General features: G+C 51.9%; 1 protein-coding gene across 1 annotated transcript in view; it reads right to left on the reverse strand.

Moving 5' to 3' along the window:
* LOC142003136 (LIM homeobox transcription factor 1-alpha-like) overlaps positions 1–17,725 on the reverse strand; it is a 61,646-nt gene that overhangs the window by 43,378 nt on the left and 543 nt on the right. Inside the window, exon 2 of the mRNA XM_074979835.1 lies at positions 8,627–8,813. Coding sequence (XP_074835936.1) covers positions 8,627–8,799 — 173 coding nt within the window. The 5' untranslated portion in view covers positions 8,800–8,813. The remainder of the gene's footprint in view (positions 1–8,626; positions 8,814–17,725) is intronic.

The following is a 17,725-nucleotide window of genomic DNA, read 5'->3' on the forward strand; positions in this document are numbered from 1 at the left end:
CTGGAGCTGGAGGATGCCAGTGATCCGGATGAGCTCACTTTCATTCCCTCTTCACATACATCACAGCTTTCGATTCTCTTTCCCCAGCTTGCACCCCTCACGCTGGCATCTGGGACTCCAGGCTCCCCCGAGGAACATAACGCACAATTGTGCTGCAGGGACCCAAAGGACAAGAGCACAAATGCTGTGTGGGACATTACTGCTGAGTGTTCTGCCGCAAGGTCCTCCCCAGGTTCCCCCTCGTTCCTGGTCTCACCACCTCACTGCGCCACACTGGACAACAAGGCATTTGAACCCAAGGATGCTGAAAATCATTGGACAAACTGTAGACCCTGGGGATGATGATAACTGAGCATTTGGGTGCTGTTGTCACTGCACCTCCAGTGCCCCAGCCCCCTCTCCCCAACACTCGTGGTGTTCTCAGTATTTTTCAGCCATGGTTCAACAAGCGTGCACTGTTCTCTTTCATTCTGAGCATAGCAAGATCTCTGCTGGTCTCTGTGTCAGGCTGTCCCACCCATCCCCTCTGCAAAAGCTGCGCCAGCTCAGAACCAAGTGTCCCTGTGCAGGAGCTAACGAAGGCCTGGTATCGCCCCAGGGACAGGCTGTGCAGGCCAAGGAATCCATGACGGGGAAAGGCAAAGGATGCTGGGCTCCCCGGTCTAGCTCTGACAACATGCCCATCCTGACTTTCAGTCCTCCACTACAAGAAGTTCTGTGGCACCTTACAGACTAACAGATTTTTTTGGAGCATCAGCTTTCGTGGGCAAAGCCCCACTATGGCAGAGGCATGTAGTCTGACACAGTAGGTTTTTGCTCACGAAAGATTATGCTCCAAAAAAATCTGTTAGAGTATAAGGTGCCACAGGACTTCTCGTTGTTTTTGCGGACACAGACTAACACAGTGACCTAGTCCTCCCCTGCAGCAACCCCTCCACAGCCTACACAGCCCGCCAGGAAATGAGGGGAGTGCTGAGATGACTGCCAAGAGGTTTGCAAAGTGACAAAATGCAGGAGTTGCTGCCCATCAAGCCAAGCATCAGAGGGTGTGGCCCCAGCCCCAGGAAATGCCCAAGGTCCAATGTGCCATGCTGAGAAAAGGCAAAAGGAACCGTGTAGGTGCCAAGAGGGGTCCTGGGCTGGGTTGGCCTGGGCTGGCTGTCGCTGGCTGTCTGCCTTCAGTGCCGATGTCACAGCAACGCCAGAGAGATTTCTCTGGGCCCTGAGGCCAGAGCCAAGGGCAAGGCCTGGGGCAGTGTGTCAGGGCTTCTCTTTCGGTGCTCAGCAGCACTGGTCACGTGAGAGCAGCCCAGCAACCAAGTGCCTGGCAAGGCAGGTTCGAGCTGAGTTCAGCCCATATCTCTGAAGAGGACAAGCAAATCATCTCCACATGGGCAGAGGGAGAGCGCGGAGGAGAGACGGATGCCTGCCAGAGTGAGGCTGCGGTTCAGATCCCTCCTGACAGCTCCCTGGCAGCCCCCGCACTGCCTGTCGTCCCACAAAACAAACTTCAAAGTAAACAAGGCGCCTGGGCCGGCCGGTGCAGTCACTTTATCATCAGCAGGGAAGGTTTTCCTCCTCCCCCTCCACCCCCAGACTGTTGCTGTTTGATACCACTTACATGAGCTGCACAGAGCAGGATTTACAAGGCAGGTGCCCAAACGAAGGGCCGGGATAGCTGGCGGGGCCCCAAGCCAAAGGGGAAGAGAGAGTTTTACAAAAGCCTTCAGACTGCGGTTTTATATGATAGGGACCGGACAGCAACATCCATCTTCGGGCTTAACATTTCATCTCCAGATCAACAGCCCGGTCCTTCCCCCATGCTCAGCTGCAGCTGCTGGCTTATCTCTCCATTAAAGCATTTTCCTCTGGTTGCTCAGTTCACATGAGGAGGGATATGTGCCAGACAGGTCTCCCCTCTGGGTCAACACGCTACAGCCATGGTCTCACCTGCTGCCCCAGGTGATGATGGAGGCTGCAGACCCAGATCAGTCCTTGGCCAGAACACTGGGTTGGAGTTGGGGTTCTGTGTGCGCATGCATGTCACAAGGCAGAGAATGTAAACACGGGGCAGGGACACGGGGGAAGATTTAAAAATATCAGTGCTGGAAGTTAGACTCCTTTGAAAACAGTGGCCTGAGAGCGTCTGGGTGCTAGGGTAAAACTTTTTAGAGTGCCAAAGGGTTACACGTTTTCATGACACTTAGTAACTAAAGAGCCTGAGGGTCATCTTCAAAAGCAACTTGGGGGACCACACTCCCATAGACACCTTTGAAAATCCCAGGTCCTTGAGGGTTGAAGTTTTCTGAAGCACCTAAGTTCCATTTTCAAATGGCCTTAGTTTGCTCGACAGCCAGTGCTCTGAAATGCCAAACACTCTCTTGAAAATGGAATCTGGCTGCTTCTGAAATTTTGTTTACCCCGAGACTCATTTCAATGCCTAAATAATGATGTTCAGATGGGATTTTCAAACCCTCATCTGGAAGCATAAAACCTAACCTTCTATTTAGGCACCTGACTCAGGCTCTGTCTCGAGGATGAGAAACATTGCTAGCTAACATGGTTTAAAACACCTTTAGACTGTGAAGATTGCCACCTTGAAAATGCTGGCCCTTGTGTAGCCCAGGTCCTGAGCCACACGCCGTATCAGACTGGTGTCATTATGTCAGCTGCAGGGTGGGGGGAGATTTTGACCTGAAGCGTTAGACTGGTACTGCCTCAAGTGTTAATGTAGCAATAAAGCTGCCTCACACCTGTATCGCTTACTTCCTTTCTGGTACCAGAATAACTTTACCTGTCTGTCTGCATCCCCACTGGGTGAATGGGGTTGTCCCGTGTAATTGTCCCACTACAGATCTCAGAGAGGTGGTGGTGTTTGTCTGCAGAACCAACGAGGAGTCCTGTGGCAGCTCAGAGACTAACAGATTTATTTGGGCTTAAGCATTTGCGCTCTGACAGGTGGTTTCTACCCACACACACTCATGCCAAAATAATCCTGTCAGCCTCTCAGGGGCCACAGGAGTCCTCACTGGTTTTGTACCACTATGGTTAAAGGTGCACAAGTTGTGTGTGCAGCCAAACCCTGAGCTAATGCGGTTTAAGCAAGCACCGTTTTTCTTCACTTACACAGGCCCCTGCAACCTGGTTTCATCAGTGCCGAACACGCACTGGTGCTGAGAACTTCAGGGAGCTCAGCCCTTTGGACAGTCAGCCTCTACCTCCAGGCACCTCTGAGAGTTTATCTCAGCCCTCAGGTGAATATCGCCGCAGTGCAGGACAACATGAGGCTGAAACCGTTCTAATGGGAGTTCAGGGCCACACACTGCAAGCTCTGTCCAGCAAGGACCAGCCTGTGAAGCATCCACCACTCATGCAGGGGCTGTGAAATAAAGCCAGCCAGTGGGGTGATGGAGAATGGGTGGCACGACTGAGATTAACAGTCTCCCCTTTCATTGAGGAATGTCCAGCTGCAGCAGCTTCTGGCTCGTATCTGGTGACTAAACAACCCTGGGCACTGGGTGAGCCCCGGTATTTTTATTACTGCCCCTGCTTGCTGCCAAGCATCTGCGTCACCGGCAGGGAGGCGGCTGTGTTCTCTCTTCTGAAGCACAGAAGAGATAAGATTGGACCGTTAAGAAAAATCTTTATAGGTGGCTGCCAAACTCCAGGAAACTTTACAAAGCACGCTGTCTCCTTCCCAGCAGCCTCCCTAAAACCTCATGGGCCATCTCTGGGTTTCTTTTCCCAGAAATGCCAACTGCCTGAGACCTCTCCATGCAGACTCAGATGCTCTCATCTTTCTCAACAGCAGCACCAAGCTCCCCCAAGCCCCAAATACCCCAACACTAAGCAGACCCGCCTCTTGGGCAGGAGCTGACAGTTCTTATGCCCATTGCACAGCTGGGAAAAGTCACAGACCGGGGAGGTGATTTACACAAAGTCACAAAGCAGGCCTATGTTTGGAAAAAGAGACCCAGGAGTCCAGACAACCCCCTGCACCTCCACACTTCCTGGGGCTGGGGTGGAACCCAGGAGTCCGACTCCCAGGACTGTTCCTGCTCTAGCCAGCAGGCCTTATGGCTCCTCCAGCTTTCCTTGGGCTTCTTCCTGTTGCTGATTCATGGAGGGGTTTGGCAGTGCTGCATTTGTGACATCACTTGCTACCATGGTGACACTAGCTGATGTCATGGCTGCCTGGTTCAGCTGGTATGTTCAGGTGAAGGAGAAGCTGTGATTTACATGGATACCCGGAGGATCTGGAGTGTGGCTGATGAGAGGGAGGAGGGAGCATTCAAAGCCATTTTGGTAACCGATTGGGGTTCTAAAAGTTTGCCAACTCGTCAACTTCGGCCTTGGGAAATAAGGAAACAATGTAGCTTCTGAATCATCCCTGTGCTGCAAGGGAGGGGAGAGCCAAGCACCCACCCAAAGCAGTTGCAATGGTCATCCCCGGGATCAAAGTGCCCCATACGGGGAGAGAGCCTCTGGCAGGATCTGCCCTGACCTACTCCGGAGCTTTGCCACTTGGCCAGTGTGAAGAGTCACAGGGCTGCTGGTTTGGGTCATCAGTCAAAGCTCCAGGAGGGAGAAGCAGCCCCTGTGTGTGGCCAGGCTCTTCCAGGTTATCTTTGTGCCAGGTTTGTTGAAGGAAGGTGGGTAGGGATAGGAGCATTGGGCATAGCCCATGCACCAGCTCCCCAAAGTCACCCTGCTTCCATGGGCCAGAGGCAAGAGAGCCTATGGCCTCCTACCCCCACCACCACCCCAGACAGACTCACACTTCTGGCAAGTTGCAGACACCCGCATGCACACAGGTGGCAGTAACAGCCTGGCCTTGACTACCAGCATCGGGGTCCAAACTGCCTGTGCCCAAAGTGCTGGAACTAGCGGTGCTGGGGGCTCTGCAGCTCCTCCTCCCCCCGGCTTGAAGAGGTTTCCACTGGATACAGATTTAGGGTTGAGTTCAGTGGCTCTCAGCATCCCACTACAAAAACTGCTGCAGTGCCCTGCCTGTGCCTTGTCTCGTCTGGGATGTAACCTGGAGATCACAAAGCAAAGCCAAAGCCACCACTTTGCAGGCTCAAACTAACCCATGTGCTCTGGTGCCCCTGCACAGGGATCCTATTTTGGGTCAGCAGAAGGGGGAACCACTGCCGGGAAAAAAGCAACTGAGCAGCTCTGTGGTCAGAGTTCCCTGTGAGCTGAGCGCTTGGGTGGCCACCCAGGAGAGATGCAGGTGCCACCCAGCTGATAGCAGAGTAGCCACAGCCGGCGGCCTGTGTTTCATGGTGGTGCACATTGGCAGAAGCCTCGGTGCACCAAATAAAATTTATTCCACCCACAATTGGTTAAAAAAAAAAAATAACAGAGGCAACCCTTGCTGTGACCCCATGTGCCAGGCTGCAACAGTCCCAGACTCAGACCAGCTGCCTCTTCTGCACCATGGACGGCAACCCAGACAAACCTGAGGCATGTGGAGAAATTGCCAGGGCTGCCTTAGGCTGGGACAGGCCATGAGCACTGAGCTGGGAAGCGGTGAGTGTATTTTAGTGAGTGGCCAGGAATCTGCCAAGAGTGATGGGTGGGGATGAGTTGAGGAGGGTCATGGGATGAGGGGCGAGTTTTGGGGGGCTGCAGGCGAGACACTGGGGGCAAGTGAGGGTTTGGGGATGCTGGGTGGCAGTGGAGTGGAGCGAATGAGCTGCAGGAGGTGGGGGGCTGTCAGGATGGTGGGGGCTGGAGGAGGGTAAAGTGTATGTGGGATTGGAGGACCAAAGGGTGTCCATGCTGAGGGGCAAGGGGGCATTCTGGGGTGGGATTGCAATGGTGGGGGTGTTCAGCACATTGTTCCTACTGTACAGGGCTGGCAGCCCCTGAAGCTGAGCCCTCACTTGGGGAAAGTGGGGCCCAACAAATGTCCACAGGGCCCCAAACCTCTGCCATCTGTGCCTGTTGTTTTGCAGTGGCACAGGGCATCCCAGACGGACTGCTGTGGATAAGTGCAAGGAGCAGAGACCCCTGCATCCCGCTCCTTCCTCTGTGCTGCTCTTGGCTGGCAGCTCAGGACTAATCCCACCCTGTGCCCCCACATATCCACACCCCCAAACTCCTTTCCAGACAGCTCTCCACACCTCCACCTGCCCAGCACCCAAGTTCCTCCAGGCTACCAAAAATTTAAATGCACAAAGTGCTAATAAGCTAGAGCTCAGTCAGCAGCCAACTCTTCAGAGCCAGCCAGGGCTCCAGGGCTTTCCCTGGGGAAGAGAGAGCAGGTGCCTCCTCTTACTTTCCTGCTACTCCTGCTACAGAGGAGGAATCCAGCCCATCTGAATGGGGCCAGGATCCTCACGGCCTTTTTACAAATGGGTAAACTGAGGCATCGGGAAGGGTCAGACAACAAGTCAATGGCAGCACTGAAAATAGGTTGCAGCCACCTGACTGCCAGCCCCATGCTCACAGCATTGTCTTTCTTCTCCATTAGGAAACTCGGTAGAAGTGGAAGTATTGTTTTACTATTTTTTAAGAGACAAGGAAGAAAGCTTTGCCATTCAGGTATCTGCAGTGTTCATTTACATTGTGGTAGCTCCTAGCAGCCCCAGTCATGGACTGAGAGCCCATTGTGCTGGGTGCTGCACTTTATTTATCAGGGGCATTACAGTAGCACCTGGGAGCTGCAGCAACATCACCCTACTAGTCACCCAGAATCACACTGTGCTAGGAGCTGTACAGATACAGAGAACACATAGTTTGAGTTATCAACAAAGCTAGAGTTTGGATCTTGCTGACAAAGGTGAATCAGAGGTAAATACCCCCCTACAGAAACCTCAGAACCAACTAATTGCTGGATTCCTCCTGGTGCCAATTGTCAAATTTATTCCCTTTGTGCATCTCCATTTTCCTCTTTTCTCTTTCCGGGTTTATTTAATGTTAGGAGAATAAAATATTCCGAGAGCTCTGTTACATGGGCTGCAGGTTCTGCTCCACTGTGTCTGGCTGCTGGGAGCCGGACTCTGGAGGAAGGGAGCCTACAGAGGGAGCTGCAGAAATCTGAAAGGCCACAAGTGGACAAAGTGCCAGTCATTCCCTGGTCACGTTTGTCCTTCAGCCGTGCTTACAAAAGCACAAGTACAATTCCCAACCCCAGGCTCTCAGCCCAGACTTCCTTGGGGATGTAATATGAGAAGCGTTTCTCCTGCACTGGGACACATGGCATGAGAAGTAACCCACAGACAGACCGGAGGGCTGCTTCACCAACCACCTGTGTTTCCTTGGGGGAACCTGTAACTTTCTGATTCGAGATGTTCCCTTCTACATTTGTGACACTAAGAAGTGCACTTTCATCTGACAGAAACACCATCTCTGCTTCCAGCTACACACAGTGCAGCTCCTGCTAACACTGGTTCACACGCTACACTTCAAACTACAAGACTGAAAGAAGAAAGATAACCAGCCTAGCAGTGCAGCCCTACTCAGAGCTCCTGGAGCCCTGGCCAGCCACACAAACTACACGTAACAGTCCAGCTGGCTAGACCTCCACTGAGGAAGAGACAAACCAACCTCCACAGCCAAGCAGAGCACAAACACAGCTCAGTGTTGAGCCCTCTCCAAGCTCCACCATGCTTCCCAGGAGCCTGTGCAAACAGGCAGATCTAACAGCCTACCTGAAATGTCCCAGAAATGTGCTATTTTGCACCAAAAAGTGGAGGGGAGCAACCTGCAAATCAGAACATGCTCTGTCACCCTGGCAGCTCCCTCCCTTTCAAACCAAGGGGACCCCATAAACTTCAGCTCCACTAAGACACATATCCCTGTGCCTCCTGGCTATCAGGAAGGCCTGAACTTTCATCTCAAGAACTTCTCAGAACACAAGAATGAAGGGTCACCAAATGAAATTAATAGGTAGCAGTTTTAAAACAAATTAACAAAAGGAAGTTTTTCTTCATGCAGCACATGGTAGGCCTGTGGAACTCCTTGCCAGGGCATGTTGTGAAGACCAACACTTTAACAGAGTTCAAAGAAGAGCCAGATAAATTCATGGAGGTTAAATTTGTGACAATCACTGCTCTATTTAGGCCAGGGGTGGTCTCTTGCTACCATACAGCCTTGGTTTTACACACACCAATCTGACAAACAACCAGTTACACCAACCATTCTTCCCTAGCGGGAAAAAAGAATTAGGGTGAAAGCCACGGTGCAGAAGAACAAGTGGCTATCCCTTCACATTCCGACATCTTCAGTGCACTGGAAAGCACTTTGCAGCAATATGAAAGGCAAGCAAAAAGTGATGCAGTGTTCTGTACTGCAGCTTGTACACTACACCTACAGTTATGTTGAGAGGTTTGGTTTCTATTAATTCCCCGCTTCCTTTGTAGAACAGGGATTCTATGGTTTGTGCTGCTTGCAGTACAGTTGGCTTCCAGACATCACTGCAATGTACACAACCTGACCTGAAGCTTCCTATTTGCTGCCACTCAACATCACAGCCACCACTTCGTCACAGTCCATCTCCAGAATCCATCTCAGACGTATCCTCTCTGCTCGGCATCCCCCTCAATAGCAGCCCCAAACACAATAAGCAGCGCTTGTGGACATGGGGCAGCCCAAATGTAAAGCCGGAGACACTTACTTCTCATAGTCGTGCTTGCAGTACAGCTGCCGGTTGCGACAGTAGCAGGTGCCTGAGAGTGGCTGAAGGCAGGCAGCACACTTCACACAATTTTCATGCCAGGAACGCTCATTAACTCTCAGAAGGAACCGATCAGAGATGGGTGCATCACAGCCAGCACAAACCTCCCGCATTTTGGAGTCTGAACCTGGCAATAGAGGAAACGGCTGATTAGCCCCATGCAGGAGGACAGGTTTCCAGCCATGGAGGCAATGCCCCACAAGGAAAGAGACCCAGCAGAGAGCTGAGATGCTGCTTAAATTCTGTTTCCAGGGCAGAAGCCAGAGTTAAGCAAGGTCGTGGCCTCAGGTTTGTGGGCAAATCTGTTTCTACAGCCATGTGTTACTCATGTTCATTGCTGTGTGTACACTGGGAGAGTGACAAAGAGGAACAGTGCATTGGGTACAAGGTTTTACAAGAGTATCAGTAACTCAAAATTTTCATCCCCCAAAACACCTGGCATCTAATTTCCCGATAGCATGTTTTTTAAAATCCTTCCCCCTCCAAAAACAACCCAAACCCCTCCACTGTGGAGTGATGTGCAGTGCAGAAGGCCTTCCTTCCTGGACTCTAATAACGAGTTCTCCAAGAGTAACCAGCCCCTACACTCAGTAATCATGTGATATCAGCCAGCCCACTGGGGGCTGAACGTTGGCCCCAACTGTTAATTGCTTCAAAAAATCTAGCCCATGGTGCAATCTGCTCCCAGTAGCGCCCAGTGTGTGTGTGTGTGTGCGCGCGCGCTCCACAGCTCTCAGCAACAGGACACACATATGCTCTATTATACTCAGGGATGTGCGGGGGCTCTCTGCTGTCTTCAGGAGAAGCTGTTGAATGCCGAGCACTTCTGAAACCTGCAATAGACCTTTGGAAGGGGGTCAGATGTGGGTCTGAACAACCAGCCTCTGCCTCCCTGGGACATGCCAGATTCATTCCCATTGGGGGATGAGGTGCTGAAACACTTAAAACAGGAAGAGCTTCCAGGCATTTTTTTCCCTGGATGTTATCAAGGCACAAATCTATGGCTGCCCTTCAAAGGCTTCCGTGTGATCACGCCAAGGTAGAGGCCTGAATGTAAGGTTATGAATCCCCTCTCTGGTGCATTGGATCTGGGCTGTAGGTCCAGCCCGGCAGGCACTAGGTACCTGAGTTGAGTCCACTATCTCCCACCCCACATAACAAGCTGCAACTTAATTTTTCCTTGCCCTTCCCAGCCCCTTGTTTTTCCATCTTCCTTTGGGCCAGCTTCTGGAGCCCAGAGCTCCAAGATCCTGCTGCAGCCAGACAGAGCAGCCAGCCACTCATTCACCCTTTCTCTGTAAGGGCTTCAGTGGGCCAAGGCCTCATGCTGGGATGGGGGTAGGACCTTGTCCTGAGGCCGTGGGGAGACAAGCCTGACAGTGGGCCCTGCCCAAGGCTGGGGTGGGAGCCGGGCTTCTGTTGGAGCCTGCTTATGGGGGTAGGGTGGGGGGTAAAGTCTGGGCCTTCCAATGGGTGCTAGTCAGGGTGAATTTTACCTGTGTGAGCACTAGAGTTGTGGCAGGTGTGAGACAACCAGCTTGTCAGAGAAAGAAAGGCCATAAGCTTCCCTCCACTGAGCTGCTCGCCCAGGAAGGAGAGAGCCGCCCAGCTTTGGAAAGGGGCCCCATATACGCAGCGCTGTGGGATGGGGCCATGTGATTTCTGTGGTCACATGCACATGGGAGAAGGGAAATGCTGATTTCCCAGCCTTGCAAAACTCACCAGCTAGGAGCTCTGAGAGGAAAGCAGTGACACCAAGCAGCTCTGGTCACACCCCTCCCACAATCACAGATCTGTGGGGCCAAATCAGCCCCTCAGCAGTACCTGTGTTAGCTCCTTGCACTCAGCAGAGTTTCACAATTCAGTTACCTGTGACAGGTGTGGCAGGGGACAGAGTCTGTCCACACGACTGACTCTCTGACTGAATTCTGATGAGGTAGGAGCCAGACTGTCATCCAGGGCTCCCTCACACCCAGCCATTTGCTTCGTGCAGTGAAGTGAGCGTAACATGTTCCTCTCCCCATCAAGCAGTGGTATGCTCACTTCCTTGCACGGGGCAGCTGGTACAGGGTAATGGGGAATCGAGCCCTCTCATGTGCAGTTTTATGCATCGCATCTTGGCCTGGGAGCTCTGGGTCCCAGCCAGGCCTATGCTATTTGTTTGTACAATAGGGCCCTTATGTGTTCCTGCAATAGAAACAAACAGTACCACCGATTTGAATGCAGGTACCAGGAGAGCCCTAACATAGCACGGCCTGACTCTGCCCTAGCCTCTGCCATTAAGCAATGGGTCCCTGCTGGGTCTTGCTGCTGAAGCAGGATTCCTTAACTACGCAACAGCCATCTCTGCTGGTGAGAGCTACCCCCACTCCCCTGCTGGCTCTCTCACAAGCCACGTACCTTCCAGCAGGGAAGAAGATGGGTGGGGCAGATATTCTGACCGTCTGGGAGAGGGAAATAAGAGCAGAGCAAGCAGCTGAACTTGATGGAGGCAGAATCAGTGCTGGGATGGCTTAGGGAGTAGCAGTTCAGCTAACAGAAGAGAAGCCTGGTCCCTCTCCATGGGCTACTGTGCTCTTTTACTGCAGTTTGTTGGAGTCCAGCAGTTCAGGGTTTCCCTTATAAATGCCTCGAGTAGTCTGAGAAAAGGCAGGAGGGAAGTCTCACCATAATCTGGGGGGGCAGCAGCTGTGACAGGGACTTGTCTATACAGACATCCAGGAAAGTTAATCCAAATTAACTAAAGGTGTGAATTTGGAGTGGTGTAGTTAAGCCACATTGAATCCCTCTGTGAATGCTGTTATTCAGAATGAGACTGGCTTACATTTGGTTTAGCTGTGAATTGAGTTAAGATCACTTTAATTCTGAATTACTGCATCTACACAGGGATTTAATTCAGTTTAACTGGGCCACTTCACTTTAACACCTTTCATCAATTTGCAGTAATTTCCCCCTCAGTGATGTGGTTAGATTTGTTTGCAGCTATTTATTTTTGCCAGGCCTGTACACCTGTAGAACCTTTCCCAAGGACCCTTTAAATACCAATCAGGGTTCCAAGAAGCAACACCTCCTGCCTCTGGGTTCTCCTGGGCTACGTCTACACGTGCAGCCAACATCGAAATAGCTTATTTCGATGTTGCGACATCGAAATAGTCTATTTCGATGAATAACGTCTACACGTCCTCCAGGGCCGGCAACGTCGATGTTCAACTTCGACATTGCTCAGCCCAACATCGAAATAGGCGCAGCGAGGGAACGTCTACACGTCAAAGCAGCACACATTGAAATAGGGATGCCAGGCACAGCTGCAGACAGGGTCACAGGGCGGACTCAACAGCCAGCCGCTCCCTTAAAGGGCCCCTCCCAGACACAGTTGCACTAAACAACACAAGATACACAGAGCTGACAACTGGTTGCAGACCCTGTGCCTGCAGCATAGATCCCCAGCTGCCGCAGCAGCAGCCAGAAGCCCTGGGCTAAGGGCTGCTGCCCACGGTGACCATAGAGCCCCGCAGGGGCTGGAGAGAGAGCATCTCTCAACCCCCCAGGTGATGGCCGCCATGGAGGACCCAGCAATTTCGACGTTGCGGGACGCGGATCGTCTACACGGTCCCTACTTCAACGTTGAACGTCGAAGTAGGGCGCTATTCCTATCTCCTCATGAGGTTAGCGACTTCGATGTCTCGCCGCCTAACGTCGAAGTTAACTTCGAAATAGCGCCCGACGCGTGTAGACGCGATGGGCGCTATTTCGAAGTTGGTGCTGCTACTTCGAAGTAGCGTGCACGTGTAGACGCAGCTCTGGAGTGTTACTCATCCAGGCTTGCTCTGCATCTTTGTGTTCTTTTCCCCACCCCTTGCATCTTTGTTTTCCCTTACACATTTCTCTTGTCTGCCTCCAGCTTTTTGCATTACAGTTTCTTTCCCCTTCCCCAGCTTCTGCCCTCCCTGGTGGCCTTTCCTTCTTGCCTTTCACCTGGCTCCACAGGGCAGGAGACCAGAAGCAATTACAGTTAAGCCTTCATTGTGCCCTATGCATGTGTGGCAATCCCAAGGCAGGGATGGCAGAAGAGCTGTGGGTCAGGACAGAGGGGCAGATGGAAAGCTAGGGGGAGGAGCCTGTGGCTGGAATAAGAGGAACTGTGAGTCAGGACTGAGGGGCAGTGGAAGAGATGTGGTGGGGAAGTGTGAGGCCGGATGAGTGGAACAAAGCATAGCCTTTAGGAATCTGGGCAGGGGAAGTTTGCAAAGTGCCTGGGGCCTCGTTAGATCCACTTGTGGCCAGAGCTAGAGTCTGTTGTGACAGCAAAATGGGCACAGGCTCTGCCCAGCACAGTTCTGAGCCAACTCAGACCAGGTGGATATTGGGTGCCAAGAGACTGGCACATCACTGGCCTCTGAGGGGTCCCGCTCATTGTTACCTAAGAGCAAGGGAAACCCTTTGCAGTCAGGGCTGGTTACCACAGGGGCTCCTGGGGGGACTGAGCAGTGTGAGTGAAGGTGCTACTCAACCCACTTTATAGCCCACATTACAGTCTGCATTCAGGCTCAGTAGGGGCTGAGCCAGCTCCCCCAGCTGAGTTGCTGCCACTGCTCCTGCCAGCTAGCTGTCTGTAGGATCTGTTCCCAAACAGGGCTGTGCAACTGCTGCTCTGCCAGCAACAACTAACGTTAATCTAAACTACGTCAGCCCTGCAAACAACAAGCTGTTCTGTGGCACCTTAGAGACTAGCAAATTGATTAAGTCATGAGCTTTACTAGCTCCTGGGTTTCACCCACAAAAACCTGTGACCTAACAAATTTGCTAGTCTCTTGGGTGCCACAGGACTGCTTGTTGTTTAGGAAGCTACAGACTAACTGAGACTATGTCAGCCCTAGACAAATTTCAGTGTCAAACCCCCTTATGAAGCAAACCCTGGGCTTGACCATGCAAGTCAGAGGACAGGGCCAGCTAAAGAGAATGAAGCCTATGAGCCCTCCTTTTCCCTTTCAGCAATTTGACCTGTCCCCTCTGCAGCCAGAGGAAAACATGCCACCTGCGGAGTGACTGAGCAACATGGGCCAGTGGTGCGAGGCATAGACTGGGACTCAGGAGAGCGAGGCTCTGCTCCCCACTCTGAATGATGTAATTTCCCCCCCTGCTCTGTATTCATCTTGTCTGTTTAGCCTGTAGGCTCTGTGGGGACAGGGTCCATTTCTGGCCAAGGTCTGCTCCTCACATGCTATTTGTACCAGTCAGTGGTGTGAGCGCTGACTGACACAGTTATACCAATGCAACTCCTAGTCCGGGTACCCTTCTACCAGGGTAGCCTTGCCCCTCTTCCCCTAGGTGTATGTCTCTTGCAAACACACAGCACCACAGGGTATGCAGGGTGTAAACATGCTACCAAAACAAAACCTTCCACTGCACTCATTTTACCAGGGACGAGGATAAGAGACCAAACATGCAACAGATGTCAGTTGCAATCATGTAATGCACCAGATACCACGGTGATGAGCGAGGTGTAAGAACCTATACACAGAGCCCTGCACAGATAAAAATTGGTATCCTCATCCACACCTGCATCTGCAAAAATGGTGTGTGGATATCTGCATTCACACTCACGGATGCAGGCAGCCCGGATATAAAGCTGATATCTGCAAATCTGCAGGGTTCTAGATATAAAATTTGTATCTGCATCTGCAAAACAGAGGCACAGATATCCACATCTGTGGGTGCACACACCTTTGGGTATAAAGCAGGTATCAGCGGATTTGCAGGGCTCTACCTAAGCAAAATAAACTGGCTTCACCCAGGAAGGCACATTTAAGTAGCTATGACTGCATCCACCAGGAGATTTGCTTCAACTAGTCCAGGATAACAAACAGTCCTGTAGCATCTTAAAGACTAACAAGATTATTTATCAGCTAATGAGCTTTTGTGCTTAAGACCCACTTCCTCAGATGTGCAGTAGACCAAAGTGCATTACCTAATAAATAAGTGCTAGTCTTTAAGGTGCTATAGGACTGCTTGTTATTTGTGAAGCTACAGACTAACACAGCTACTCCTCTGAGACTATTAGTCCAGGACAGTTAAAGCAGTGCCTCAGAGAACGCATGGGGCCTACGTGTCTGTTCCACACCCAGCACACGGTGGTCCAATCTCAGCTGGGACCTTTCAGCACTACCATTATGAAAATGAGTCTCTATAAATGTCATCCAGGTCTACCGTAAAGCCTGTAAAAGCTTAGCCACTTCATAATGGCAACAGAGTATGGCAATGGGAGATCTGATTTTTTTTTTCTAAATGAAGTATGTTTGCATGATTTGTTCCCCACTACCTTTGTCTGTTGCCTAAACTGACCATCTCCTCATGCTGCAACAGAGCAGCACAGGAGCAGTCAGTCCCTGCAGTGCTTAATTAAATACTCAGACGGTATTTTTACATTCATAACAGAAGTGCAGGAGGTGTGAACTGCCAAGCCTAGTGGTGCCCTGTGGCATTGCATGATTGGGACTTGGGAGAGGAAGCTCTTAGAGCCAAGGATGAAGGTGTGTATGGAAGGTGTTTAGAACACTGTGAGGGTTACTGCTGTAAGCCAAAGAATTGTTAAGGGTTCCTCCAACACATTACTGCTCACACACCCCTCGCTGCACCAGGCCTGCCAGTATCAGCATCATAAGCAAGTGCATGCAGACAGGGCAAATTCATTCCAGGATGCAACAGCTGAGCCCAGGCAGAGTGAAAGGGGGCAGGGCCCAGGAGCTCATTTTTTGAAAGACCACATGAGTTTAAAAAAAATCACAATTGTTTAATTTCTGCACCTCTACCTTAAAAGCACCTTTTTCCCTATTCAAAACACTCCCCTGATGGAGGACCTGATGCACTTTTGGAAAGAGGCAGCCCCAGAGCTCTGTGTTCAGTTCCCCTTTCCTCTGAGCTGCTACTGCCAGGCTTGCAGAGTGGAGCCGCTGCACAACAGTACCAGAGCAATTGCATGAGTGCTGTGAAACTGCAGCACTGTGTGTGCCCAGAAGCATTAAGGTCTCAGTTCCACAGAGCTCTAAGTGCCCACTTCATTTAGGCTTGTGCTTACTTTCCATCTGACTTCCCTGAGACCTGAGCATGTGTGTAACTCCATTGCTGAAAAGGGATGGATTTAAGCAGGTGGCTAAAATTAACCACACGCTTTGCTGAATCAGGGCCCAATGTTGCTTATCCCTAAGTATCCATAGAGACACAAAAGGGCTTGGAGTTAGCCTAGACCCGACTCCGCAGGAGTTGGGTCAGGCTCAGGTCTACATTTCCATGAACCAGAAAGGCTCCATTTGAAGCAGAAAGTCTTAGGTGCATCAGCAAACCTAGTTTTCATGCTTGCCCAGCAGGAGTCAAGGGCAAGGTGGTGGGAGATGCCCTATCGTTGGGGTGTGGGGGGATGGGGATATGCCAGCTGTTGGAGAAACTCGCTTCTCACCAGGGGTGAGGGCCTAATTTGGAACTGACAGATGCTGTGGATTTGAAAACTGGCCTCAAATGCAGAGGGCAGCAGGGGCTTGTCATCGCTGCACAAGTAGCTGAAGAGTTGCCCCAGCCTGAGCCCTGTCCACACACCAAACCCCTTAACTCGAGTGTGGCAGGGCTTGCAGCTCCCGTAGTCATGCAGTGCTAGTGGCACACTGCTGGGTCTGGCTGCTCTCACTCAAGCTGGGCTATGCACATCTAGCTCAGGTGTACTTAGGTCTGACATACCCGAGGGCTCGCATTCCACTTACAGGGGAAGAAAGAAAAGTTATCACAAAAATATCGCTGCCAGGCTGAGATCCCCCAGGCCCTACCAAGGTGCCAAAAATGGCGGTGATCTGGGACTTGGTTTCTGGCAAAAGTGAAACTTTGCAATGGAAAGGAGACACTGTCCCCAGAGCTTCTCATTTAGTCCAAAGCCAGGTTTCTGCACAACAACGGGCTAAGTGGGACATTTCAAATGGTCCCACTTCATCCCACTGGCTGCAGAGCCCGGTGCCTTTCAGAGGCTGGGTGGTGTGGTGATTGTCACCCCTAGCACAAAGCACAGGCATCCCAGTGGGGACTTGGGAGGGGTCTTTAATGCTTCAGTAGCTTCCGAGGAGAGAGAGGAGGGGCATATATTCAAGTGGAGAATAAAGGCCTGTGCACTTGAACTGGAGAGATCAAGGGAACCCCTGTAAGGTTGTCCTCTCCTTGCCCAGTGCGCACCTTAGGCTAGATTATTAAAGTGCCCTGCGAGCCTGCGGCCAGCTGTAGTGTGAGCGCTGACACTGGCCATGTGAGCAGAAAGAAAGCTGATGGCACCATCAGAAGCTCGCACCTGGAGTTGTGCCAGGCAGAAGGCCAAGAACCGGCATTCCCTGGACGCTGAGCGCTTGGGCAGCCACCCAGGAGAGACAAGCGTTGCCCAGCTGATTAGCGGAGTACCCAGAGCAGCAGTGTGTGTCTCTCTGGTGCTGCACACAGCAAATTTATTGCACACAAGGATGGAGAACCCTGCCAAGAACCCAGCAGTGACGTAGCATAAGGCATCCTAACCAGAACCACACGGTCGCAGGATGGTGCATGAAAGGGGTGAAATGTAACCCTGCTCCTCGCTCTGGTGTCTAATCCCTGGGAGAGTCCCACTGGAAGGGCTGGCCTGGAAACCAAGGGAAGGAGTCCCCGACCTTTCGAACACCGCCGCCTCCTCCTGGCTGCGAGGCTTTGACAGGTCAGGGGAGAGCCAGGCTGCAACAGGCACCTTAGCATGAGATGGTAAATATTTGGTGTGTGGGGGCGGGGTGCTGAGGAGGCACAATCAGCCTCATGGCCAGCATTAACCCAAGGGCAGGCCTGTGCCTGGACCTTTGGCGGTTAGCTCAGGGTGGGGGTCCCTGGGCTCCCTGCTGTGGGAATCCCCCCCCACCTTTTTTTTGCTCTGCGGGTTCATTGCCCCTCACGGTAAGAGGCACCTGATTCCAGCCAGAATTCCTCTGGTCCCACCTGCCAGCCCCCGGAGCCCCTCGTCCCCACAGCCAGCCGCCCTCCAAATAC

The sequence above is a fragment of the Carettochelys insculpta genome, chromosome 29 (assembly GCF_033958435.1).
Source record: "Carettochelys insculpta isolate YL-2023 chromosome 29, ASM3395843v1, whole genome shotgun sequence".
Taxonomy (NCBI): domain Eukaryota; kingdom Metazoa; phylum Chordata; order Testudines; family Carettochelyidae; genus Carettochelys; species Carettochelys insculpta.